At 42.6% G+C, this 26,973-nt stretch overlaps 1 protein-coding gene across 1 annotated transcript; it reads left to right on the top strand.

Moving 5' to 3' along the window:
• Positions 1-237: 237 nt before the first annotated feature.
• On the top strand, positions 238-24,428 carry LOC147132782 (uncharacterized). The gene is made up of 3 exons (XM_086012099.1): positions 238-317; positions 20,593-20,850; positions 24,139-24,428. The coding sequence occupies exons 1-3, from the start codon at positions 272-274 to the stop codon at positions 24,165-24,167; spliced, it is 333 nt and encodes a 110-aa protein (XP_085868225.1). The 5' UTR covers positions 238-271; the 3' UTR covers positions 24,168-24,428.
• Positions 24,429-26,973: the final 2,545 nt, after the last annotated feature.

Raw genomic sequence — 26,973 nt, 5'->3', positions numbered from 1 at the left:
CAAACCAACATTATGATGATCGCACCACATTATAGTTGCAGTAGACAGAGAGGATAATAATATTTAAGTGCACATAGGTGTATTGTAATAAATGTTTTCAAATAAAGTTGTCCCATGTCCACAACAACGTCATCTCCCAGCTGCTGCAGACCGGGGCGCCTCATCACGATCTGGCGAGGGACTTTAAGTTTGTCAGAGCTCTTATTTGTTTTCATGCGCTTGCCCCCGGTACTTGGATGGGCTTAACATTAGCCGTTACTTGGAGAAACGGATGCCAAAGAAAGATTGTCCCCGCGAGTACGAAAGGAGTGGTGTTGGTGAGTGGTTCCTTCCTTGGCGAATCGCGAATCATTCACAGCAAAACTCAGTTCACTCACTGACTGCATGGAGTTCTCGTTCGCGTGAACGAGAAATGGCAGCAACACGTTCACACACTGAATCGTTGGTGAACGGGAAATGACATCACTGATCCCCGCAGCGAGACTCGCTCACCGAATCGTTGGTGAACGGGAAATGACATCACTGATTCCCGCAGAGATACGTTCACTCACCGGATCGTTGGTGAACGGGAAATGACATCACTGCAGCGACCCGTTCGCTCACCAAATCGTTGGTGAACGGAAATTGACATCACTGATTCCTTCGTGAAGGCCAATAGCGTGGCAGTATGTTCAGTAAATCCCGTTTACATCTGACGTTGGCTGCTGATTGATCGATCGCGAAGATTGACAACATGCGCGTGGCTGAGCTCAAATGAACTGAGAAAAGAACGAATCACCTCAGGAAGTGATCCATTCTCTCACGTTCACTGAAAAGATTCGTTCTTTTTGAACAAATCGTTCGCGAACGACCCAACACGTGCTCCACGCGATATTTGATCTCTTCAAATTGCCGAACGGGCTGAAGCTTCCACACAGTACGAATTACTTCACTACTTTACTGGACTCGAACCATTTACGTCTTTGTGTGCCGTTAAATTCGTCTCGGTCGGCCTAGTTAGCATAAAACATCAACCCGTTCAGTTTTTGTTAGCTTATTTTAGCTCGCTAACCGCTAACAATGGGACGTTTTTGTGAACTGCGACACATCGCCAAATACAGATCAAGTGCGACGTTGTTGGGATTATTGTGTGAAAATGTATGCAAGAAGGACAACAAAGTATGAGGAGGAACTTTGTGTCGTTAAATAGAACGAGCAACATCTTGGACTGCTGCTGGACGATGTTTGCGTGCAGCCTCGCAGAGCAGATTTGTACGCTTCTTACGCTCACTTGCTTTGTTAGGAACTACTTTCGATCGTTAATGGAATATTCTTGTGTATATTGCAATGGAAACATCATTACTGTATGATAATAATGTCCAGATGAGGTAGTTTGGGGGAAAAACACGACGTTTTTTTCTGTATGCCTATCTGCTGAACTTTTGCTGGTGTGAAATTAAATCAGTCCAGAAAATCTGTGCTAGTTTGAAGACCTTATATACGTTTCTTTAATATACCCAGGGTTGGGAGGGTTACTTTAAAAATATATACAGTCTCTAGAACGTAACGTAATCCAAGTACCATATTATTAACATAATGTAGCTTGATTCATTTTATTTATATATTTTTTTATTCCTCCAATACAGAATATGCTAATGAAGACAAACACTTGTTTGTTTGTCACTACAGTATATTTTTCTTTTTCCTGCCTGCGGTTTTTCCCAAAAGCAATCAAAGTACAGCTGACGGGATGGCAGTCGCCCATCCGTGATATACATCCCTGATATACACAGTTTGGACTGCTATTCCAGCCCGCCCATTAGTTCCTTGCAGCCCGTGGATCCATTTTGAAAACTGTAAATATTGTGCTTCACAACTTGTAATTTCAATGTATTTCTGATGTGTAGGATTTGTTGCTGATGATTTGTTGCTAAGGGTGTCACCAAGTCACAAGCATTTTATTCCAAAAGGAGCAACATTTTAATACACCACTAGAAACAATAACACTGTCACTATATTACACCCTGTCTTTACAAAAATAACACGTTATAACAGGCGCGTAAGACTATCACAAGTGTTACTTGCAGTGGCTACAAATCATGATGGCAAAGCCTCCTTCGATTGCGTTGCTGTCTTGAAGTTTGCGTCAGTCAGGTAAGTAGTGCACCAAAAGCCGGCAGAGCGTTTACGTCATTTTCTTTTTTTAAATCCAATTCTCGGTCTCCTAGCCATTTAAATGCATCGGAATATACATGTGACGCGTGATATATGGTTAAGATTAGGGATGTTCCGATCAGGTTTTATGACACCAATACCGATCATGCATGAGTGAGATCGGCCGATACTGATTCCGGTCACATGGAATACCTGTATATTTTTCCATTTATTTATGGTGACCGCTATTATGCAATATTATCTGAATAAAAACAGCCATATTATTGCCGTAGTTTTGCCGTAAACCAGCTTTTAGTAACACAGTTTTTAACAGATCAAAAGAATCAGCAGTCCCAAAATACTTAATTATACAAAAAGTCAAATAACTAACATGCCACCTAAACATTGCATGGTTCAGAATATAATCAAAGTAGAAAAAATAGTCACATGCAGGCTTCACTTGAATAAACTATTCAATGAGTTCCTAAATTGAAACGACTCAGGAACTTGGTTTCTTGTCTTGTGCATAAGTAACAAAGTAAAAAAGTAACGCATCATGCATAACACATTTTGGAATACATATGCCTCGTTCGAACATTGTCATTAAAAGCAGCACGCGAGCGAAAAACTCCCTTGTTAGACTCAATTTCGACACAGGACTGACATCCGAGCTCCATTTAACACTTGTAAAACGTAAACAGGATAATAGGCCTTCTTTTAGGAAACTTTCGATGCGACAATACACTCTCTGGTGGAGCTACGTCTGTGAAATATTTGCGTCCCAGTAGCACGTAGCTTGCGAGGCTCGAAGTGGGTGAGCAGACGGCGGAATCCGGTGTCTTCCACCACCGAGAATGGTTGGTCATCAAGTCCGTTCAATTTCATTATTTTCCTGGTTATTTGCGTTGCCTTTTGCCTGTCGCGCTGGTATGGGTTTGAGTTGGTCAGCATGGGCTGCGTTAGCTGCCGTTTCATTGTTGCTGCTGCTTCAATGCAGTGAGCCTCGCAAACTCACCATAGTCTTCCAATTGCTTATTCTTCAAATGTCGGACTAAGTTGGTTGTGTTGAAACTTGTGGCCATGCTCCCCCACGAGATATCTTTTCATGGCATATATTACAAGACGCAAACTACACACAGCACACCGCATGAGCTGCGGGTGATCGGATTCTTTGATCGGCAATAACAGGCTTTGATCGAATATGCAGATTACGTCATTTTTCACGAAAATCGGCCGATCATTATTGGTGCCCGATCGATCGGAGCATCTCTACTAATAATCGTATCGACCCTGAAAAAAATATATCGGTCTGTCTCTAATTTAAACCCAATAAGCGAATTACTCAGCGGAATAACGCATTTTGAATACTATCTACATGTAATAAATTTGTACTAGGGAGCGGGAGGTGCTATATACGTTGTGACCCGTACAGGTCCAACAGTGTAGTACAGCTATGCCAGTAAGCTCAACAAAACACATACCTTACACTTGAAAATTTGGGGGTGTTTTGTCTGACGTCTTCCCCCTGACCGGCGTCCAAATGAACCAATGAGAGTGGGTTTTGGCCCTCTGCCTCAAACAAGCTCTTTTGATTGGTCAAAATGGTCCTGAGTTGCACCCAGACCCTGCCCCAAAGTCTTCAATAGGGTTAGGCAGTATTCAAAATACACCGCGGTGTACATTAATGTCGTCACTAATTTTAGACTTATTTTGGAGCATGTGCCGACCACCGCCAGTCTGTCTATTCTAGGCTGGACTTGTAGGCCAAATCAGATTTGTTTCACCTTTTAACCTTTTAGTCCCCAAAATACGAAACATTCAATTTAGTCACAATAGTAAATGAAGTGCACTTTTATTGTGCTTGTTATCCAGAGTGCTTCTCCAAGCCCCAAATTCACTTGTTCGAAAATATGCCGACGCGCTAACGGCAGCGCAGCAACTTGATTTAAACTCTAGGATGGCGTGGGAACAATAATAATTTTTTTCGATGCATCATTCGGCGTATTAAAAAGATTTTGAATCGATTCATAGGTATTAATAATCAATCAATATTTAAAGTTTAAATCATAAAGGTAAAAGCATGTGCAAGTGATTAACTACGTTTGTACGTCAAGTGACTATGCTAGGCTAAGCTAATACGTGACAAGATGGCGGAACAAGCAAAACCTAATACAAGCGCAGCAAAGTCAAAGTGTGAAATCTAAATCCTTGCTCTTCCCTGAGGTTTTGCTTTTAAAAAGGTAATGGTGCGTTGCATGGACTATATAATGCAAGGCAGTGTAGTGATGCATCGGAATCAGAATCGAATCGAATCATAGGCCTCTAAAATCGGAATTGAATCAAATCGTGGGCCTCTGAATCGTAAATCGGATCGAATCGTGAGGTCCCATAGATTGCCACCCCTACCGTACACTGTCGAACGGCAAAACGCAGGGTGCTCTTCCAACTATCCATCTGTTTTCATTCAATTTCTGAATGACCTGTGCCACCCACCGGACTTAAAGCAAAACACAGTGTGCCTCACCACTCAAAATACAAATCAACCAAGTAAGCACATTTGTCAGAGGTAAAGTATGATGTTGACATTTATTTCCCGTATTTTCTGGAGTATAAGTCGCGTTTTTTTTTTTTTTTTCCATAGTTTGGCTGGGGGTTGCGATTTATTCTCTGGAGCAACTTATGTGTGAAATTATTAACACATTACTGGCATATCATTTCACATGTTATTTTCACACTAAACCGCAAGAGGGCGCTCTATACTAAGCATCCAAATGACTTCTTTAGAGCAGTGGTCCCCAACCTTTTTTCTGCCACGGATGTGTTCATACAAGTCTATACCGCTCGCGGCCCAGCCCTTTAAGTATTCACCGTCAGTTGGAGCGGTGGGGGGTATGCGAGTGTTACCCAAATACATCTGTTTTACTCATTTGCTAGCTTGTGCATTTAATATTAGCGTTACGCGACGGAGATGCTAGCTTGTGCATTTAATATTAGCGTTACACGGACGGAGACAACTTGGCTTCCAGGGGGGTGTTGTGTAATGTAACGTAAGCATACCATATAGCCTGTTGTTGCCTCTAATCTATTTTTATTTTAAATTGTTTGTGTGAGGTCCAAAATGTGGGTAGACCTCGTGTGGCCGGTCATCAGATGTAAAAAGAAATTCAGGCAGAGACAATGTACAATTTTATACCACTGCAGCGGGGGGAGAGAGAAGGGAGGAACACAGAGTGCGTGTGTTCTCGGCTCCACTGTTGCTCTACCCCCTTCCCCCTCCCAGCCGCGGCTGGCTTTTATCTAGTACCTGTACGCGTCATAGGTGGGAGGGCCTTAGACTGATACAGCAAAAGATGTATAGACAGTGAATAATGAAGAATGTTTCTGAGAAATGCACAAAATATATATAGAACATTCTTAAGCAACTTCACATTTCCCCCCTGTTGTGAATTTCGAAGAACATCAATGAATACCATCCAAAGGTTTCTGGTAAACACATCATAATGAAAACACAACAATCGGTCCATCACCAGGATGGGGCGAAAACCCCTACCCCTATTTGTAGCGTATATATTGTAGAGGAAATTCCCCACCTCCCCGCTCCCATGAGGGCGAGAACCTTCTTGGTCTGGTGATAGACAAAACATGAAGTTAAAGAAAAATCTCAGTGATCACATGAGAACATCATCAGCATCATCATCATCCTTAATATCATCATCATCATTGAGGTTTATAAAATTGTAATGATACATTTGGGCGACAAGGAGCCTACTGACTGTTCTCTTGGACAATGGGACAATGCAAGTTGAACAGATAATGCAAAGAAGAATAAAAATGATTATACTGATCAAAAAGGGACTAATGATTTTCAATAGAACTTGAGACCATGTACCTGTGAACAACCAACCAAGCCAATTAGGTAGCTTCTCATGATCAGCTGCCATTGTGTCTTTCAAATTCTTCATAGTGTGGAGTGCGTCTACAATGGTTTCATTGTGATCAGGTATGTAAGTACAACAGTGTTCTCTTATCATGGCACAAACACCACCCTGAGGAGCTAAGGCTAGGTCAACAGCCATGCGTGTTTGGAGAGCCATAAGGCGTGTGGCTGACAGGGTGTTGTGAAGATTAGTGACGACATCAAATGTGGCATTTACAAAGGTCTGGAATCTGTAATCAATGGTTTCAACACGTAAAGTGAGCAAACCTACTCCGAACCCTGGGAACATTGCCATGCCGATCCTGCTTCCTGTAGACCAATACCCGTGCTCTTGTGGGACATTGCTGCCTCCCCAATTATCATGTGGCTCAAAGTCAACATATCTCTTAGTTCTGCGATGTAACGGGTGTGCTGTGACTATGTAGGTGTGATCTGAGACTGTTACTGGTGTGCAAACTGTGGTTGTATTTTCAGGTAACTTGGTGTATGCCTTCCAACCACACATCCACCACACTCTGTCTAGAGCTGTGTGGTGTGCTGGTTGTGCATTAACTGTAACATTACAATGTTTGATGTCGATGGGTGTGATAGGTTTTCCACCTGAACTGGTGACGTTGACACACATTGGGAAACAATATTTGTCGTCTTCAATGTTGTTGCAATGGTGGAGATGTGCTTTGTCAAGTGTGACTTTAAAACCCGTAGCTGTTGCTTTGGTAACAACTAACAGTGGTTTGTGTGTCTGATTTACAGATGGTATGAGTGTCTCCCGCAATGCAGTGTTAGCTTCTTCGTAGGACAATGGTGTGGCATACAATGCTAGTTGGTTGGCTGAATGAGGTAAAAGGGAACAAACATAACATCCTGCTTTCCCTTGTGAATGGGCAGTGTGATTAGCATACTGCCACCATGTGTTGGATGCCAGTGGATGTGAATATCCTTCATCTTCTATCTGGTCATCCCAATGCTTAAAAATGGATGGAGTTTGATTATCATCTCGTGTTTGAACGATGTGTATTGGTAGAGCTGCCACAGGGTTACCTCCTGTACTTTGAGGTTCTGCTTCAGAATTCAATATACAGTACTGGAATGGATGCATGGGTGCATATGTGCCAAACCATGGCATTAACGCCATTTGCAAACAACCTTCTGTGGATGTGTTTACTTTCATTTGCAAATGTGTGGTGTTCTTTGTGAAGTTCAACACTTCCTTTCGGTAAGCCTGGGCTAAGGATGTTAGCCTCCAATTAACTGTTCGACCTGTGACGTGAAACACCGAATCCCACCCCTCCTGATACCCATTTTCAGTCCATTTGTCGGGTGGGGTGCCTGCATACCACTCGTAAGTACTGTGACGTGTCCCTAGTACATATCTGTTGCCTCCCATTTTTTCACATTCTGTACACAGTGATCTCAAATCATTCAAAGGGATATCCAGCGTTGCTTCCCCTTTGGCTCGTGGGATGCATGCTGTGTATGGCCGGTCTTCCATTACTGTGCTGGGCCATATTGGGCATTGGCGTCGTGACGTCTCTGGGCCCCAGATCTGTTTTTTAATGCTGGGTGTAGTGTCAGCGTTTGTGAGGTGGACCGTTCCTAGTCCAAGGACGATGACAGCTCCATAGAGCCACAGCCAGGCCATGTTTGTAGGTGTGGCGCAAGAGTTCAACTGACCCTAAGAGTCCAATTAACCCTATTTCAGTTCGGTGACCTTTTTGCAATGGCTCTGGTGAATCCAAGTGTCTCTCTCAGCGATCTTTATTGCAGTAGGGGTGGTGAGTAGGACTGTGAAGGGGCCGTCCCAGCGTGGGCTCGACCAGGTTTTCCTTTTCACCACTTTCACCAGAACTAGGTCACCAGGGGTCAGCGTCTCCTGCACAGAAGAGTCAGACACAACAGGCAGATCATTTGTTCTCACAATTTCTTTTTCTCTGAACAGGTTGCAGAGCCACTTGGTGAGTGGGTCTGCTTCTCCTACTGTGTCTGAGCATGGCTGGTCCTCCCAGAGTGGGAGGTGGAATGGTCTACCGTGTACTGCTTCAAATGGTGTGATGCCAGTGGAAGTGGGTGTGATTCTCATGTATGTTTTTACTAAGGCTAAACAATCTGGCCATGGTTTGCCTGTTTCTTCCATAGTCTTTCTTAATCTCAGCTTTACTGTCGCATTAGTTCTTTCTACCAAACCTGCACTTTGTGGATGATATGCACAGTGATGTTTTAATACAATACCTAGGTGACTGGCCATGTGATCTACAACATCATTAACAAAATGCGTCCCATTATCACTCCACAGGACCTTAGGGATCCCATGGTCTGGAATGATGTGTTTGCAGATGGCCTTTGCCACTGTGAGTGCATTTGCATGTTTGGCTGGAACAACTTCAACCCATTTGGTAAGAGAATCGACTAATACTAAACAGTACTGATACTGACCACTCTTACTTAGCTCAATGAAGTCCATGTGAACTACTTCAAACGGATAACCCCCTACAGGGCACTTCCCTCTTTTTGGTCTGACATTTCCCTGGACATTATGACGACAACACACTATACATGACCTACAAAAAATTTTAAAATAGGTATGTAGTCCTAGTGGTACTGTGAATGCCCTCTCTGCCATAGCCATCATCCCCCTGTTGACACGTGGGCTTTCCCATGTGTCAATACAGCTACTGCTTGAAACAAATTTCTAGGGATAATTGGTTTGTTGTCTCTATGGTAGAGTCCATCTTGGCTTTTGGTGACATGGAGCTTTGTCCAGGAGTGTTTTTCTTTGTCTGGGGCATGTTCTTGCATGTCTTTTAATACTTCAGTTGGTATTGTGTTAGCTTGTTGATTGTCAATGTCCTTCACATGGAGCAGTTTCTTTTGTGTTCCACATGCTGCTTTCTTTGCTGCTTCATCTGCTTTTGCATTTCCTTGTGAAACAATGTCTTTGGTTTTGGTGTGTGCTTTACATTTGCACACAGCAAGTCGTCTTGGCAGTAGTACAGCTGCTAACAGTTCTGTGAGAAGGTCAGCGTGTTGCACTTGTTTTCCTGATGATGTTTTCATGCCTCTTCTGGCCCACATTGTTGCAAAAATGTGTAGAGTCGAGTGGGCATATTGGCTGTCAGTGTAAATTGTTACTTCTTTGTCTTTGAACATTTTACAAGCTTCTGTGAGGCCGATGATTTCTGACAGTTCTTCTTTACTGATCAGAATCTTCTTCTCTCATTCTATTAAATGTTTGCTTGGAGTGAAGGTGGTTGTCCCGTTTAGGGGCAACCTGTAGATGTCTTCTTTTTGACTTTCAGGTTCCTCCTCAAACAAGTGTTCTCCTAGCCGGTCTTCATACAGTTCTTCTTCAATAGGTTTTGGTCTCTTTTGTTTTGGTTTGGATTTGCAGTCTCTGGCAAAATGTCCTTTCTTTCCACAATTGTAGCAGGCGTCGTCGTAGGAGGCAGATCTTCCTCTGCCTCTTCCTCGGCCTCTCCCTCGGCCTGGTCTGTCTTGATAGTACACTGGAGCTGATAGTTGAGGTTGAGTATACACGGTGAATGTCTGTGCTTGCTTTTTCTTTTTCAGAGTTTCAGCATGGATGATCCAACCCATCAGATCGGTGACTGAGGCAGTTTTCCAGTTTGGGAAATGTTTTTTGGTGAAGTTTGCTGTCCCCTCCATTATGCCATCCATCAGGGTGGATCTCAGGAGGGTTTGGAAGGGGCTGTTGACATCCTGCGAGTCTTCAAATCCACTGGACAGTCTCATTGTATCAATCAGACGATCAAGGAATTGTTGGGCATTTTCAGTGGATTCTTGTTTACACTGTCTCACTCTATCCAGGTCTGGTGGTTTCTTGTACATGTTAACTGCTCTTTGTAACATTGTGTCTAACTCTTGGAGGAGTTCAGCATCAGGGTTTTTAGGAATGCCAGGGGCCTGGTCTGGGTTGAAAATGCCCTGGTATCTTCCTAGTCTGTGTCCTGATGTTATTTTCAAAACACTCAGCAGTTCACGCCCATTAAGATGATATGATCTTTGCACATCCATAATAGCATCAGCCCACTTTTGAGCATTCTCTTCAATGAGGGGGATACCAGCACACACTGCTTTTTTCTCTTCTTCGGTCCATGGCCTATACACTAAGATAGTAGGTTGATATAGTTGGCCTGTGGTATCATCAATGGTTCCAAATGCTGGGTTAGCTACGGCTACCATGGGATACGTTGGTATAGGCTCCAGCTCAGGCAATGGGGGATATAGAGCTCTTTGATATGCAACTACATCAGACTGGGGGGCTTGTTTGTTCTTCTTTGATTTATTGCCAGGGGGCTCTTTACTTTTCCCTCTAGTTGTGACTCTCTCAATGGGGGGGCCTGTGCTCTGTTGGCCCGTCTCTCCTGGTGGGACTTCATATGCATCCTCTTTGTCCTCAGTCACGTGTGGAGCTGCCCCCTGCTGATTTCCTGAAGCCCTCTGTCTGACTCTGACTCCTGTTTCTTCTGTTTGAACAATCTTCATACGCAAAACTTCCTTTCTAAGCTTCTTCTGCTCTACTTCTCCTTGTCTTTTCTTTCCCTGAGCAATCCATGCATCAATGGCACGGAGTTGGGCTTCAACTCCCGCTGTCTCTTTTCCTTTACTTGCTTTTTCCTTTCTTTTCTTCACTAACTTTCTTTTCACTTCCTCTTTGTTAGGAACATCAGCCAAAACGGGAGAAAATTCTAATTTTCTCACCCAACCTACAACATACTTCACATACTCCTCGCTCACCGTTCCCATATACTTCACATCTCTATTTTCCAACAAAGCTTTTCTCTGGGTTTGCCCCATCTTTAATTCGGCAAACCAAACAATTGGGCAATGCCCTAAACAGTCGAACAAAGCTTTGATCTAACACACACACACACACACACCCCTACACACGCACACACACACACACGCACACACACACGCACACACACAGACACAGACAGAGTGCACTTTATTTTATCTATATATAACAGAGCTCTGATTTTACTTATAATCACTCACAAAATTATGATTAAACACGCTTCCTTACAGCACTCAGTCATTATTTTATACTCTTTTAGAAATTTGTAGGTGATTTGTAGGTAATTTGTAGGTGATTTGTAGGTGATTTGTAGATGGGTTTGGTCTTTCTTTGTGCCACTGTTACGTAGACACCAACGTTTAATTTCCACTACCCAGATACCCGATCCCGTTAAGTGTTATTACCACCAACTAATGTTAGTCGTTATTTTACACTTAAATATAAACCAACTCTAATTCCTTTTTATGGTTTCTTGGGTTATCTGGATGACAAAGTTGCCAGCTGGGCTTTTTCTTTTCCGAGGGCCAACCCCCTGTTGCGCGCCGCCAACCCCCACCTCCTTGATTTGTAATTCAACCTGATACTGTGCTGTTTTTTTTTTTTTGTTTTTTTTTCTCCAATTCAAAAACGTGTAGTAGATTGCCCTACCTGATTATCTGATGCCGGCCTGGTTCGTGGGACCCAGTGTCCGGGCGAACCGCCGTGAAGCCGGAGGAGGAGACCCGCCTCGAACAAAGGGAAGCGCTGTCGACAGATTCTCGGTGTCCTCAATCCAGCGTCGGCGGACCGTCCAGACGTGGGTCCCGGGTTTCGGCACCAATTAATGTGAGGTCCAAAATGTGGGTAGACCTCGTGTGGCCGGTCATCAGATGTAAAAAGAAATTCAGGCAGAGACAATGTACAATTTTATACCACTGCAGCGGGGGGAGAGAGAAGGGAGGAACACAGAGTGCGTGTGTTTTCGGCTCCACTGTTGCTCTTCCCCCTTCCCCCTCCCAGCCGCGGCTGGCTTTTATCTAGTACCTGTACGCGTCATAGGTGGGAGGGCCTTAGACTGATACAGCAAAAGATGTATAGACAGTGAATAATGAAGAATGTTTCTGAGAAATGCAGAAAATATATATAGAACATTCTTAAGCAACTTCACAGTTTGGCATTTAAATTTTAATGTCTGTTATTGGTGTTGGATTTTATCAAATAAATTTCCCCCTCAAAATGCGATTTATACTCCAGTGCGGCTTATATATGATTTTTACTTCTTTATTATGCAATTTATTGCTGGTGCAACTTGTACTCCGGAGCGATTTATAGTCTGGAAAATACGGTATACAGGATTATATTATTTTTATTCACAATTTGTGGCAAAATGTAATAATAGTTTACAATGTCTCGTTTGGTAAAGTTTGTCAAAAGCTTTGATAAATGGAGAGTTATCTGAGCTCGACTCGAGTTAAAAAAAAAAAAAAAAAAAAAAAGAGAAGCATGATGAGTTACGAGGTATGTTTTAAAATCAAGTGTTTGTCTTAGTATATGTTTTTCATCAGTTTAATGTCTTGTACGTAAAATGTGAATGCATTTAATCTGAGGTCAAGAATGACAATATGATTATTTTGTCACTGGATTCACAGAGATGTTGAGGTTGTGGGCAAGCCTGAAAGTCTTGATGTGGCAGTTGAGACTGGGACAGGCAGCATAGTGACAGAGGATGACAAAAACAGTGTTTAGCATACCAATGTATAGCATACATTTTAATGCTTTTTTGTGTGTCGGTCCATGTCCTCATGTCATTTCAGCTCAACTTTTCCTTTTCAAATCCTGATTTCACTTCAAGAGGTCTGTTTAATGTTCACGCAGCAACCTTTGTGCACCTTTCTGCTCTGCCAATTTGAAATGTCGATTTTATTTTTAATGAAGGGATGCAAGTAAAAAAAATCTGATTCTTAAAATAATTGTTAGCTGCAGCCCTACTACCAAGGCATTGTTGTCCATGTATACCTTAGAAGGCATTTGCGCCTTGCGTAGATCCACACAACAGACACTGAGAGGAAAGTGAACCCGAGTACAAGTTGCACCAGCCATAAAATGCATAATAAAAAACAAAAAAACATATATAAGTGGCACTGGAGTAAGAGTCGCACCCCGGCCAAACTATGAAAAAAAATGTGACTTATACTCCAGTGCGACTTATATATGATTTTTCATTCTTTATTATGCATTTTATGACTGGTGCATCTTGTACTCCGGAGCGACTTATAGACCGGAAAGTACGGTATACAGTATTATATCATTTTTATTCACAATTTGGGGCAACATGCAATAATAGTTTACAATGTCTTTTGTAGTAGTGAGTTTTGTAGTCTGTGCTTTAGCGCTAAAGCGCCTGCAGAGGGAGGCAAAACATCATAAATACAAGTCAGCACTAACAAGCCATGACAGTAATAATGTGTTAATAATTTCACACATAAGTCACTCCAGAGTATAAATCGCAGCCCCAGCCAAACTATAAAAAAAAAAAAACGTGATTTATAATCCGGAAAATACGGTACTTGGTGATTTTTAGATGCATTCGAATTTGACAGCATTGTTAATTAACTAGGGGTGGGAATCTATGGATACCTCACGATTCGATCCGATTCATTGGCCCATGATTCAATTGATTGTCGAGTCAGAGGCCCACGATTCGATTGATTTCCGATTAAGTGGCCTATGATTCGATTCAATTCCGATGCATCACTACAATATCTTACATTTCATAGTTCATCTAAAACACTGGTACCTTTTTTGAAGCAATTGGAGAACTCAAAGAAGAGCAAGGATTTCTATTTCACACTTGGACTTTTTGGGCAAGGCAACCTCGTTTGCGTGTGTCACCACAAATTTCAAAAAGTGCCAACAACAGCATTTTTTGTAACAAATGTCTGTAAATTCTCCTATAACAAAAAATTTATAAAAACTAGGGATGTAACGATTGAAAATCGAGTTGCTTAAATTCATCTAAAAAATGATGTCTTGCAACGTTTTTTTCATTGAAAACGCATAGCACATTTTGAATGTGTAAATGATTATGCTTTTGCGCCAAACATCATTGAGTATTGCCTTTGTGGATGGATGCAGAACCACGCTAGTGCACAGAGACATGGAAGTAATTTTTTGAAAATTGAATCGAAAATCGGGAACTGAAAATCGAATCGGGACTTGAATGAATCGTTACATCCCTAATTAAAAACATATTTAAACGTAATCTGATTTAGCGTAACCTGTATTTTAATACTTGTAAGTGCAATATGCAGCACCTGATTGACATTACTGTGTCACTTGGCAATGAACGCCGCTTTTATTTAAACTAACATTAAGCCCTGAAAAATTGCCATCAAACAGACCAGTTTTATAATTCAAAATATTAACCAACAGCATATTTTGTAACAATAAATAATATACATTTATTAACTGCTAAACTTTCAGAAGGTGTGCATATTTTAGGTTTTTGTGTGAGAAAAGAAGTGAGCTACATACTCAGGTGTTATTTTACCTGGCGACGGGAATTTTATACCGTGGATCCAGTGTCTGCATCATGACGCGAAAGCCCCTTCTTCCCACAACCGATTAAAGGCGCAAGTCTGATGCAATGTACTCTGTAATGGATTTGGTCATTTTTCTTGCTCTTTCGGAGTTAGGGCAAAGATTTGCTCGAGCACCTGGCAGGGTCGGTCGGTTGTTTATCATCTCTGACGGGTGCGGCTTTCGCAGCACTCAACTCTAGGTGGTAGCGTGTCATGTTTGTTGAGTTCCCGAAATATTTTTTTCCTCGTCTTACACTTCATAAAGAAATTATATGTCTCCAAATCAATGCTTTTAACGAGGATTGCGCCGCTCGTGTGAGGATGAACTTGTTCCGCCATCTTGTCGCGTACGCCTCGGCACAGACGTTTGACGTACAAATGCACGTAATCGCTTGCACGTGTGCTAATTTATGTGGACCGGCAACAGTGCCTTTTAGTTGTTTTTTTTTCATTCATACTTTAAACATCAATTATTAATACCTCTGAATCGATGCAGAATCTTTTGTAATAAAACGAACGATGCATCGAAAAAGCGATTAGCGTTCTCACTCCTATTGTTAACATTACTGTTCTCTGTGTTGCGTTTTATTTTCACTTTTCAGGAAATTGGGGAAAATGTGTGTAATCCATGTATTCTGTACAGCCTTAATATTAATATTAAGTTTTTGGATTACCAAATAACATTCATTCTAAATTAGTGTTGTTCCGATACCACTTCCCCTACCGATTCCGCTACTTGGCTGTGCAGTATCGGCCGATATCGGCCGATACTGCACCGATGCATTGCCATTTGAAAAATCAAAATACAAGCACTATTTTTCTTGTAATTCTAAAGAATTGCATACTCAATTGAATGTAAAATTCTTCATATTTAAATAATCAATTGTGAAGTATCTGTTGTAATAGGGCTGCTCGATTATGAAAAAGAAACATTAATCACGATTACTCGACTTCGCGAGTGGCAGCCCGCGCGAGTGGCAGCCCGCTACAGTAGCTCCGGCTCATCGGTGAGCCTTTTCGTGTGTTTTTGTTCTTTAATATTACTCTACCTCAAACCTTTTTCGTATAATTGATAGTCGTAACTTGCGTAGCAATGGACACCCAAACTGCGGTATTCTTGCTGCTGCTGATGGCTATTTTTTGCGCGATCGTGTCCGGCGACTTGGCTCGGAGCCGAGCCCCCATTGTTTACAGCCGGAATCAGCTGTTAGCACTCCGTGCTAACCATGCGCCGGCTCCCGGGGCGAGACCCGATATCCCCCGTGAGCTGAGGAGGAAGAGACGGGGATCTCGTGCGGGGGTTAAACGCAGGGAAAGGAGGAGACGATACCATCCCGTCCTCCCGTCTGTTATCATGGGGAATGTTAGATCGCTCCCCAACAAGATGGACGAGCTAGCGGCGCTTACCCGGCACGAGAGGGACTTCCGGGAGGCTAGCCTGATGCTATTCACGGAGTCGTGGCTAACAACGCTAACACCGAACGCGGTCGTAGAATTGGACGGCTTCCAAATCATACGCGCGGACAGGACGCTGGAGAGTGGAAAGAGGAAAGGAGGAGGGCTGGCTGTGTTTGTGAACGATAGATGGTATAATCCTGGGCACATCACGATTAAGGAGCAGCTTTGCAGCAGGGATATTGAGCTGCTAGCTGTTGGCATGAGGCCATTCTACATCCCGCGAGAGTTTAGTCACGTGATCGCGGTGACCGTCTACGTCCCACCATTGCCAGCAGCGACACAGCCTGTGATGTCTTGACTGCAGCAGTGAGCAGGCTACAAACACAGCACCCAAATGCCCTGGTACTCATCTCTGGTGACTTCAATCATGCCTCCCCTTCCTCCTCTCTGCCTTCATTCACACAGTATGTCACCTGCCACACCAGAGACAATAAAACACTGGACCTTTTCTATGCCAACACCAAGGAGGCATACACATCACTGCCCCTCCCCCCGCTGGGCAAAGCTGATCACAACCTGGTGGCTCTCCAGTCTGTGTACAAACCTCTGGTCCGCAGGCAGCCAGCTGTGACCCGCACGGTTCAGAGATGGTCTGGAGAGGCCGAGGAGGCCTTAAAGGACTGCTTCAGCACAACTGTGTGGGAAGTATTCAGCGATGCTCACGGGGAAGACATTAGTAGTCTAACGGACACTGTTACAGACTATATAAATTTCTGCATGGAGAACACCATACCCACCAGGACAGTAAGGTGTTTCTCCAACAACAAACCCTGGATCACACCAGACATAAAAGCTCTCCTGAAGGAGAAGAGGAGGGCTTTTGCGTCAGGCAACATAGAGGAGCGGAGGACTGTGCAGCGCCAGCTGAGGAGGAGGATCAGAGAGGGGAAAAGGTCCTACAGGAAGAGGATGGAGGAGCAGCTGCTGCAGAATAACGCCAGGGGAGTCTGGAGGGGCCTGAAGACCATCTCAGGCCACGGACAACCCAAGACCCGGACTGGGGGGGACCTGCAGTGGGCAAATGAGCTGAATCTCTTTTTCAATAGGTTCGATCAGATGCCTGCCTCCACTCAGTCTCTCCTGCTGCAGTCTCCACCTACTCCTCCTGCTGGGCGTGTCACCCCCTCCCCTCTTTTCTCCACAGTCTCCAGCTCCCAGCTACACCAGATAGCCACCACTCCTTCCTGTCCAGCCTTGGCCTTCACAACATCTCAGGTGAGGAACCAGCTGAAGAAGATGAAGGCGAGGAAGGCAGCGGGTCCAGATGGCATCAGCCCCCAGCTCCTCAAATCCTGCGCAGACCAGCTGTGTGGAATTGTCCAGCACATGTTCAACCTGAGCCTGAAGCTGGGCACGGTCCCCCAGCTATGGAAAACATCCTGCCCGGTCCCGGTGCCAAAGACCCCCCACCCGAAGGAGCTCAACAGCTTCAGACCAGTGGCGCTGACGTCTCACCTGATGAAGACCCTGGAGAGACTGGTCCTTGTCCACCTGCGCCCCCTGGTGAGCTCCTCAATGGACCCACTCCAGTTCGCATACCAGCCTGGCATCAGTGTGGATGATGCCATCATCTACCTCCTCCACACTTCACTCTCCCACCTGGAGAAGGCGGGGAGCACTGTGAGGATCATGTTCTTTGATTTCTCCAGTGCTTTCAACACCATCCAGCCCACCCTACTGGGAGACAAGCTGGAGCGGGCGGGGGTGGCGCACCACCTCACCACATGGATCCAGGACTACCTCACAAACCGGCCACAGTATGTGAGGACACAGGACTGTGTGTCTGACGTGCTCCTCTGCAGCACGGGGGCCCCACAGGGAACTGTCTTGGCTCCCTTCCTGTTCACCCTCTACACCTCGGACTTCAACTACAACACCCCTATCTGTCACCTGCAGAAGTTCTCTGACGACTCTGCGATTGTCGGCCTCATCACAGGCGGAGATGATCGGGAGTACAGAGAACTTACTCAGGGTTTTGTGGACTGGTGCCAGCAGAACCGCCTCCTGATCAATGCGGGGAAATCCAAAGAAATGGTGGTGGATTTCGGTAGGCGCCAGCACTCTTCACCTGCACCAGTGAACATCCGGGGAACAGATGTTGAGAGAGTCTCAACTTACAAGTACCTGGGTGTTCATCTGAACAATAAACTGGACTGGTGCGACAACACAGACGCCCTCTATAGGAAGAGTCAGAGCAGACTCTTCCTACTCAGGAGACTGAGGTCTTTTGGGGTTCAGGGGACACTCCTCAGGAACTTTTATGACTCGGTGGTTGCATCGGTCATCTTCCAGGGAGTGGTCACCTGGGCAGGCGGCGTCTCGGCCCGGGACAAGAAGCGGCTGGACAAACTGGTCAAGAGGGCCGGCTCTGTCCTGGGCTGCTCCCTGGACTCTGTGGACTCGGTGGGGGACAGGAGGGTGTTGGCCAAGCTGTCATCAATGCTGGACAACCCGGACCACCCCCTCCAGGGAACCCTAACAGCACTCCACAGCTCCTTCAGTGACAGACTGTTACACCCTCGCTGTGCAAAGGAGAGATTCCGCCGTTCCTTCTTGCCTGCTGCTGTCAGACTCTTTAACAAGAACATTGTGTATTCTCTACAAACTGGCGGTCATTAGTGCAATTGTGCAGTCCTGCACCTGAGCTCGTATCGTGCAATACCCAATATTCCCCACTACTGTAATACCGTGCAATACTCAACATTCCGAACTACTGTTAGTCTAGTTTTATTTTTATCCAATGCTGTTCCTTACATTTCACTACAGCACTGCAGCACTGTCACTTAGAGTATTTTTTCCTCTGTACTATGTACAAACCGAAATGAGTGTTCCTCATATTTTTATGTAGATGTAGGTTGGTGTGTATACACATGTGTATATACACATGTTCCTGCGTATATCTACATAGGTTTGATTCTAAATGTTTGCCGTCAATGTTATACATTAATGGCCACATTATGCCGCCGCCCCTGTGTGACCTATATCTTTGCTACTGTAACAATGAAAATTTCCCCACTGTGGGATCAATAAAGGCATTCTTATCTTATCTTATCTTATCTTATTTTGGTAATAATTGAAATCACGATTATTCAAACGATTATTTTTTGCTACAAAACAAGAACAGGTTTAAACATGTAAAAAATATTCAAACAAAATTCTTTGAAACACTATAGTCATTTAAGTTCGTTTTGGACCTAACAATATTTATTAAATTATTTAAAAAGTGCACATTTATAAATTAAAGTATGGTTTCTTTGTATAAACAGAGCATTGGAGTTAACTTGCTATGCACTTATAAATTGCCAAAGTAGTGAACTGCTTGGAGTAAAATGCCAATTTTGACAGAATAACAGATATGCTATTCATCCATACATTTAGACCTTTGTCAGGAGCCTTTTTTGTTTTGTTTTTTAAAGTAATATTTAAATAATTTGCTTCTGATAAATTATAAATTTAATATGCTGATTGGGTGAAACTAATTTAAATGTTGACTGTTACATACTAGTCATCTATACAATACTTCTAAGTTACAGTAAGCCATATATAAACTGTATTACAATATAATGACCAATAATATGTTTGCAAATTGCATTTGAAGCAATTTGAAACAAAACCAAACACAAAAATTTTGACTTCATATTACAGACTACACAAGAAATGTAACTTAAGTCACAATAATAATGTTTAGCATGGTTTCTATTTTTGTGCTAGTAAAAGTAGTATTTGCATAAGATATGTTATTTAAAATAAATCCCTCGTGCCGATGGAAAAGTGGGGTCTGTGCTCTAAACATTTGGAAGGCTTGTGCGGGCAATAGATTCTGTTATCTTTTTGTGTCTCTCTGATGTTGATGGGTGGGATTGCTCGGTGTTTTCTTGCTTTGGTGTATCATAACATCATCGTAAACCAAATGATGGTTGAATAGATTCATCGCGTTGCCGGTGGGTGCAGAGACATCTTGCACTTATATGTCTTTTCTCACCATCTTCCACACCGAACCCAAAATGTAAGCAAATAAGCGATTTCGACTTGCCTTGCTTGTTTACAAGTTGTTCCTGTGGCGGTTCATGTGCCATTTTTAGGTCTGTTACTCTGTTAAAATGTTGAGTAGGAGCGTGTGCAGTCTGACCTGCGGGGTACGGGCTGGATGGCTGGCTAGCTCGCTAGCTAGCTAGCTTGGAGAGGGTGGCGCGGCGGAGTAACTCGTGAGTGCATGCCTCAAAACAACTCAAAATTAGTATTAATAATCATTTTTTTATGATAATGCCAATTTTGTAATCGTGTAGTGTAATAATCGAAAATGTAATTGAATTCCGATTAATTGCACAGCCCTATGTTGTAACATATACACACACAGAATACGTGTGTTGAATAAACAGCCTATTTCCATAGCTCTTCGTGCTGGTGAGATTGCGACATGGGCTAGATATTAACATGCATGTGCATTTGGATAAGGCTCTTCTGTTTCCCTCTGGTGTGTGGCTCTCAAATATGCGCGCTGCATTCAAACAATGATACCAGTATCAATAACCAGCATCGGCACTTCATTTGTCCGTACTCGCCGATGCCAATACCATCATTTTAATGTGGTATCGGCATACTTACCAAAATCTTGCACCAGCATACTTGCCGATACCAGTATCGGTATCGGAACAACACTATTCTAAATATAAACATGTGTCCTTCAGACCTCAGTGCAGATGTTCGTCCTGACCGTCAGGAGGCAGAGCCCCCACACATTAAAGAGGAGGAGAGAGCTGTCCCCCACTTGAAAGAGAAAGAGGAGCAGCAGTGCCTTTACATCAAAAAAGAGGCGGAGACTGAGCATCCTTGCACGAAAGAGGAGGGAGAAGAGCACCCCTCCATCAAAGAGGAGGAGGATGGGGAGGATATCTGCAAGTTGCCATTGGCTGGTGTCCCTTTCAGAAGCAAAGATAAAGGTCAAAGTGAGTCAAATAGTTTGGTGCTATGCACATTTTAGAATAAAGTGTAAAATATTGAGTATCGAAAATGAAAGCCAGTTCATTATTAACTGGAAATGTTTTTTTTCTACTAGAGCACTTATAACCAAGAAAAAATACATCTATTTTTTTTTGTCAGAATACCCAATTAATTGATAGAATTTTCAGTAGTATATCCGAACACCAAAATATTCAAAAGCTGGAGCCCTATTGTTTATTAAACACAGCTGGCCAGCACACGTTTTTCAGCCAACTTTGTACGAACAAACATTTGATTGACAGATGAATGTAGGGCTGGGCGATATGACTGAAAAGTATATCACGATATAAGTGTTTCATTTTGGTCGATATCGATATATACTGATTTTTTTTTTCTTTTTTAAGCTATTGAAAATAATGACACGATGAAAAATACATTTAGGTGATTTTATTTTCACATAATACTTAACCTTTAATAAGAGGTCAATGTAACTATGAAAGAGTGAAATAAACTGCAAAATATATTGAATAAACTCCATTTTAAAGATAATGTGCTTAGAAGGGCTGAGAAATGTTTGAAAAACTGTCACAATCTAAGTATTTCATATCAGTAAATATTGATAATTATTGATTTTGTTTTAAACCTTTTCTTTAAATAACAGTTAACTGTTATTTGTACATCGCTATGTAGTGTAATGTGCAGTTTGTCCTCCATCAGTGCATTGTAAATGCTTATTTGCATTAAGTCTACCCCGAAGCAGTTGTTGACACATATATTAGCCTTCAATCAATCTTCATCCAATGTAAGTGAACGAATACTCTCTTACTAGCGCATACATCATCGCTGACCAACCGTCTTAGGACTACTTTATCGTTTTTAGCGGACTCATTATTGCCATAGTCCATTCATATTTTACTTGCTTGATTTTACCTTGAGTGCGATGCCAGTGTCGGATAAGGCTAACTACTGCTAGCATGTCAAAGACAAGAACTCCTCTACTTGTACACCACGGCTCCCTCCACGGGTTTTTAATAGGGTTATCTTGCATAATATAATTTGATTGTAAGAGTTGTACAGAGTCGAGTGGTCATTTATTTGAGCGAATTAACGTCGCTCGCTCGCCGGACGCGAGCATAGCGCACGGCCGCTGGGCCAGCGGGCATAGCGCACGGCCGCTGGGCCAGCGGGCATAGCGCACGGCCGCCGGGCCAGCGGGCATAGCGCACGGCCACCGGGCCAGCGGGCATAGCGCACAGCCTGCTTCTGCTTCGGTTTAAATGCTTCTTCAGGTTTGGAGACGGAAGTGCGCTGCCTACATCACACACCATGCTGCGATCGGGTTTGTTTTTCTTTTTTTTTTTCTATCGAACGTTTTATCGTAGGCATTTTCTATTGGTATCGATCACGTGTCAGTCGTGATACATATCGATATCGAATTATCGGCCCAACCCGGGATGAATGTCATCTTCATTGGACACGCTCACACTACCCTGCAGATAGAAGGCAGGCTCTATTTTTCATGACTTTGGAGATAGAGATAGATATGTTTTTTTCAGGGCAGATACCGATTATTAGTAGTCAAGGAGGCCGATAACCGATAGTTGGAGACGATATTCATCTTCAGCAAAAAGGAAAATATTGGCGTCAACATTTAGCCATCTCTGGGGTGGCCATTTTGTCTTCTGTCGACTGAAAATGACATCACAACTGCTCACAACGACCAATCATGGCTTACATGTTTTCTGAATCTGAGCCGTGATTGGTCGTTGTGAGCAGTTGTGATGTCATTTTAAGTCGACAGAAGACAAAATGGCAGCTCCCAGAGATGGCTAAAAACGAGTGCATTTTGCTGCTTAACTTATATTCCTTAAACTCAAAATTAATCAGAATGCTGTGTTTCAACTGGAAACATATTCTTGAAAAAAATATGTTTGGGTTGACTTCCGCTTTAAATTAAAACCTGTTCAGAAAGCTCAGTTGGCTTCATATGTGTTTTTTCATTTAGGGTTTTATATACATTTTAAATATGTTTTATATGTTTAACATGAGGAAAATGGTCAGAAATGGGCAAATTAGTGTAAAAAAAAATCGTGAGCGTGATTTTATTTTTTTTTTAAATCGGGATTTGAAATACTGTATTGGCCCGAATATAAGACGGTGTTTTTTGCATTGAAATAAGACTGAAATAGTGGGGGTCGTTTTATATTCGGGGTCTAGACATTATACCCATTCACGACGCTTGATGGCGAATGCTGAACCTGACTCCCCAGGCCCACCCCTGTCACGTGAGGATGACGTGCGCACAGCGAGGCAGATAGTTTTTGAAGAGTAATGTTCTGTCATAATAGATCTCAGCTACTCAAGTTAAACCAGTTTGCATTATTTTATTGCAATGTTTTTCCTTATTCAGATTTGTTTCAGGACTACAGTTAGACTTCACTTTGATGGTTAATACAGTTATTGCAATTTTGTTGTTTGATCACAATAGATTGGTTTATTTACATTTCAAAAACCAGAAGCCATTCATTTACGAATGTGATTGCACTTTAGTTTACATATTTAAATGTTCAGATATTAAGATTTGAATGAGGCAAAATAACATGCTTTTTCTCTCAAATATATTGTTATAATCATTTGTTTCAGATGTACTGTAATTATTTTCTGTATAAAAATAAATTTGGTGTTCAAAAAAACTTTTTTTAAACTTGAGTCTTGAAAAAGAGGGGGTCATCTTATAATCACGGCCGTCTTATATTAGTGCCAATACGGTACTTTGGAGCCTTATTTTATATACTTGGCTCATTTTTTGATACATTTGGCTGCTTTATTAACGTTACTCTTCTCAGTGTTGTCAAATTCACAAGATACTTTATTTTCACTTTACAGGGATTTTAATAATTTTCAAATTGATATATTCGTTGAAGCCCCAAATTTGGCTCTATCAATGCTATGATTTCTGTGAGGTTAGCGCACCATGATAGCCATGAATGCAGTTGTACTAATAATTTCTAAAAGACACTATAACATAAAGACACTCTAATATGAAATGCCGTATTTTCCGGACTATAAGTCGCTCCGAAGTACAAGTCGCACCAGCCATAAAATGCATAATAAAGTAGAAAAAAAACATATGCAAGTCGCACTGGAGTATAAGTCGCATTTTTTAAGGAAATTTGATAAAATCCAACACCAAGAACAGACATGTCATTTAAAATTTAAATGATGAACAATTTAAAATAGAAATAGAATAGAGACAACAACAGGCTGAACGGTATGCTTACGTTACATTACAGGAAGAGGAGCAGAAATCCCCTCCCATTAAAAAAAGGAGGAGCCAGACACCCACACATTAAAAGTGAAGAGGAGGATGAAGCTGTCCCCCACTTCAAAGAGGAAAAGGAGCAGCAATCCCCATCCATTAAAAAAGAGGGAGCAGCCAAAGCACCTTTCCATGAAAGAGGAAGGAGAGGATCCCGCCCTTCAAAAAGCAGGAGGAGGATATTTGCAAGTTGCCATTGATTAGTGTTCCTTTGAAGAGAGAAGATTAAGACAGAGTAAGGCAAGCAGATGGGCGGAGCCTCCAAGCAGCAGCTCATGTCAACACATGACAAGAGAAGGTGATGTAGACCACTGGTGAATCACAAGCGGACGACCTCCTAGCCTCACTGTCAGATAGTGATGACACGTCAGACGCTGCTGCTGCTGCTGCTACTGCTACTGATGATGATGAAGAGTCTGAAGGTCAGATGACATGTCACACCGACAACGAACCCTGCAAATGTCCTCAGTATGGGAAAATATTTCTTTGTAAAAGCCATTTGTAACTACACATGAGAATACATGGTGGAGGGAAATGTTTTTCCTGCTCAGTTTGTGGTCAAAGGTTCTCTCTTCAGGCAAACTTAAAAAGACACGCAAGAACACACACTGGGGAGAAACCCTTTTCCTGCACAGACTGTGGCCGAAGATTCTCACAAAAGACAACTTTAATAAGTCATACAAGAACCCACACTGGTGAAAAACCTTTTGCTTGTTCAAATTGTGGCCAAAGATTCTCTCAGAACACACACTTGAAAAAACATACAGGAACCCACACTGGGGAGAAACCTTTTATCTGCTCAGTTTCTGGCCAAATATTCTCTCGGAAGCAAAGCTTAAAAATACAACATCAGAAAACACACTGGGGAGAAACCTTTTGCCTGCACAGTTTGTGGTCAAAAGTACGCTCACAGGGGAAGCTTAAAAGTACATCCAAGAACCCACACTGGTGAGAAACCTTATACCTGCTCAGGTTGTGGCCAAAGATTCTCTCTGAGGGGAAACTTAAAAATACACATGAGAAAACACACTGGGGAGAAACCTTTTGCCTGCACAGACTGCAGCCAACGATTCTCTCACAAGGAAAACTTAAAAACACACACAAGAACCCACACTGGTGTCAAACCTTTTGCCTGCTCAGTTTGTGGTCAAAGATTCGCTCGCAATGGAAACTTAAAAAGGCACACAAGATCACACGCTGTGGAGGAACCTTTTGCCTGCGCAGTTTGCGGTCAAAGTTTCTCTGAGAAGAGAATGTAGAGAGTTGAAATCAGATGTTTAAAAAACAGAGACCCCTACAATTTATTTTGTTATTTGTATTTATTTTCCCTGGTTTAGATTCTATAGTTTCTCACTGGTTTCTAGGTAGCTAATCCACAGCCATCCACTAGGAGGTGCAGCGGCACTAGTGGCATAGAGTAGCGGTTGAGCACAGAGGAATAATAAATGTTCCTTCTGCGATGACAACAGCAGCTCAACGTGTGTCTCTCCTATTCTTGCCACAGGTTAGTAAATACACTAAAAAGTCATAGAAATCACCCGTGGAGTAGTGAGAGAGAAATGAAGAAACTACTGAACTGTCTGTTGAAATTAATTCACTTATACTTCGGGAATATTTTCTCATGCATGTTTATTTCCTGATCCGTTTTTATAGCAGATAGAAGCATAAGGTTTAATGCCACGACTTGTAATATTTTCATGTAGTCATTTTGTACATTGAGCTATGGACGGTTTGTAGAAAGCTTCAGTGGGGGGAAAGCGTCGGTTAAGGAGTATTGCACTTTTTTTCTTGTGAGACTGTTGTTGGAGAAAGGGTACAAATAAATGCATTTCTTTAATAAATGCAATTATTTTGTACTGATGATAAAACAACAGGATGTAAATCATAATCAGTTGTATTAAAAAAAATACATTTCCTGTGGGTTTGTAACGGATTAAAAATGTAATTCATTTGTTGAACTTTCAAATGTGAAATAGCAAAAATGTTTGCTTGACGTTATTTCATGTGGAAATAGTCATGAAGAAACTTTACAGAGAGGCTTTGTTTTATTGAATTTAATTTTATTAGACTTAATATATTTTTAGGACTCAGGGTACAGCAATGCTTTGTAAAACAAGACTGGAATTTTGATTTTTATTCTGTTATTGAAACCTGAAGTATGCCCTGAAGAGCAATAATAAATGTTCCTTCTGCGATGACAACAGCAGCTCAACGTGTGTCTCTCCTATTCTTGCCACAGCATTTCACCACACGTTGAGGCGTCAAGAAATATCCAGTTGGCCCTCTAGCTACTGAAGCAGACTGGGCAACAAGAAGCTTTCAAAAACACACAAGAACACACAAAGTGTTGAGAAGCATTTTGCCTGCACAGCCATCCATCCATCAATCACCCGAACCGCTCGTCACGAGGGTTGCGGGTGTGCCGGAGCTGATGTCAGCTGTCTCCGGGCAGTAGGCGGGATGGACTACAACCTGAACTGGTTGCCAGCCAATCGCAGGGCACACACAGACAACCTCTGTATTGCGAGGCGGATGTGTTAAGCATTCACCCAACCGTGCCGCCCTTTGCCTCCGCAATGTGTGGCCAAAGATTCTCTTCAGAGGGGACACTTGAGACGTCACTCAAGTACACGCACTGGTGAGAAACTATTTTCCTGCTGAGTTTGGAGCCAACGATTCTTTTGGACGTCTCAGGTTAAGAATCACAAGTGTGTTGGTGAGATGAGCTGTGATCAATGAGCTTTTTCGCCTCTCATTTTAGCAGGCTTCCTTCATCAGTTCACGCAGCAAGGATGACTGGGTTCTATGT

This window comes from Filicampus tigris, chromosome 17 (genome assembly GCF_054856515.1).
Source record: "Filicampus tigris isolate MCC_2025a chromosome 17, RoL_Ftig_1.0, whole genome shotgun sequence".
NCBI classification, from domain to species: Eukaryota; Metazoa; Chordata; class Actinopteri; order Syngnathiformes; family Syngnathidae; genus Filicampus; species Filicampus tigris.
This window is presented reverse-complemented; position numbering and strand designations above follow the sequence as displayed.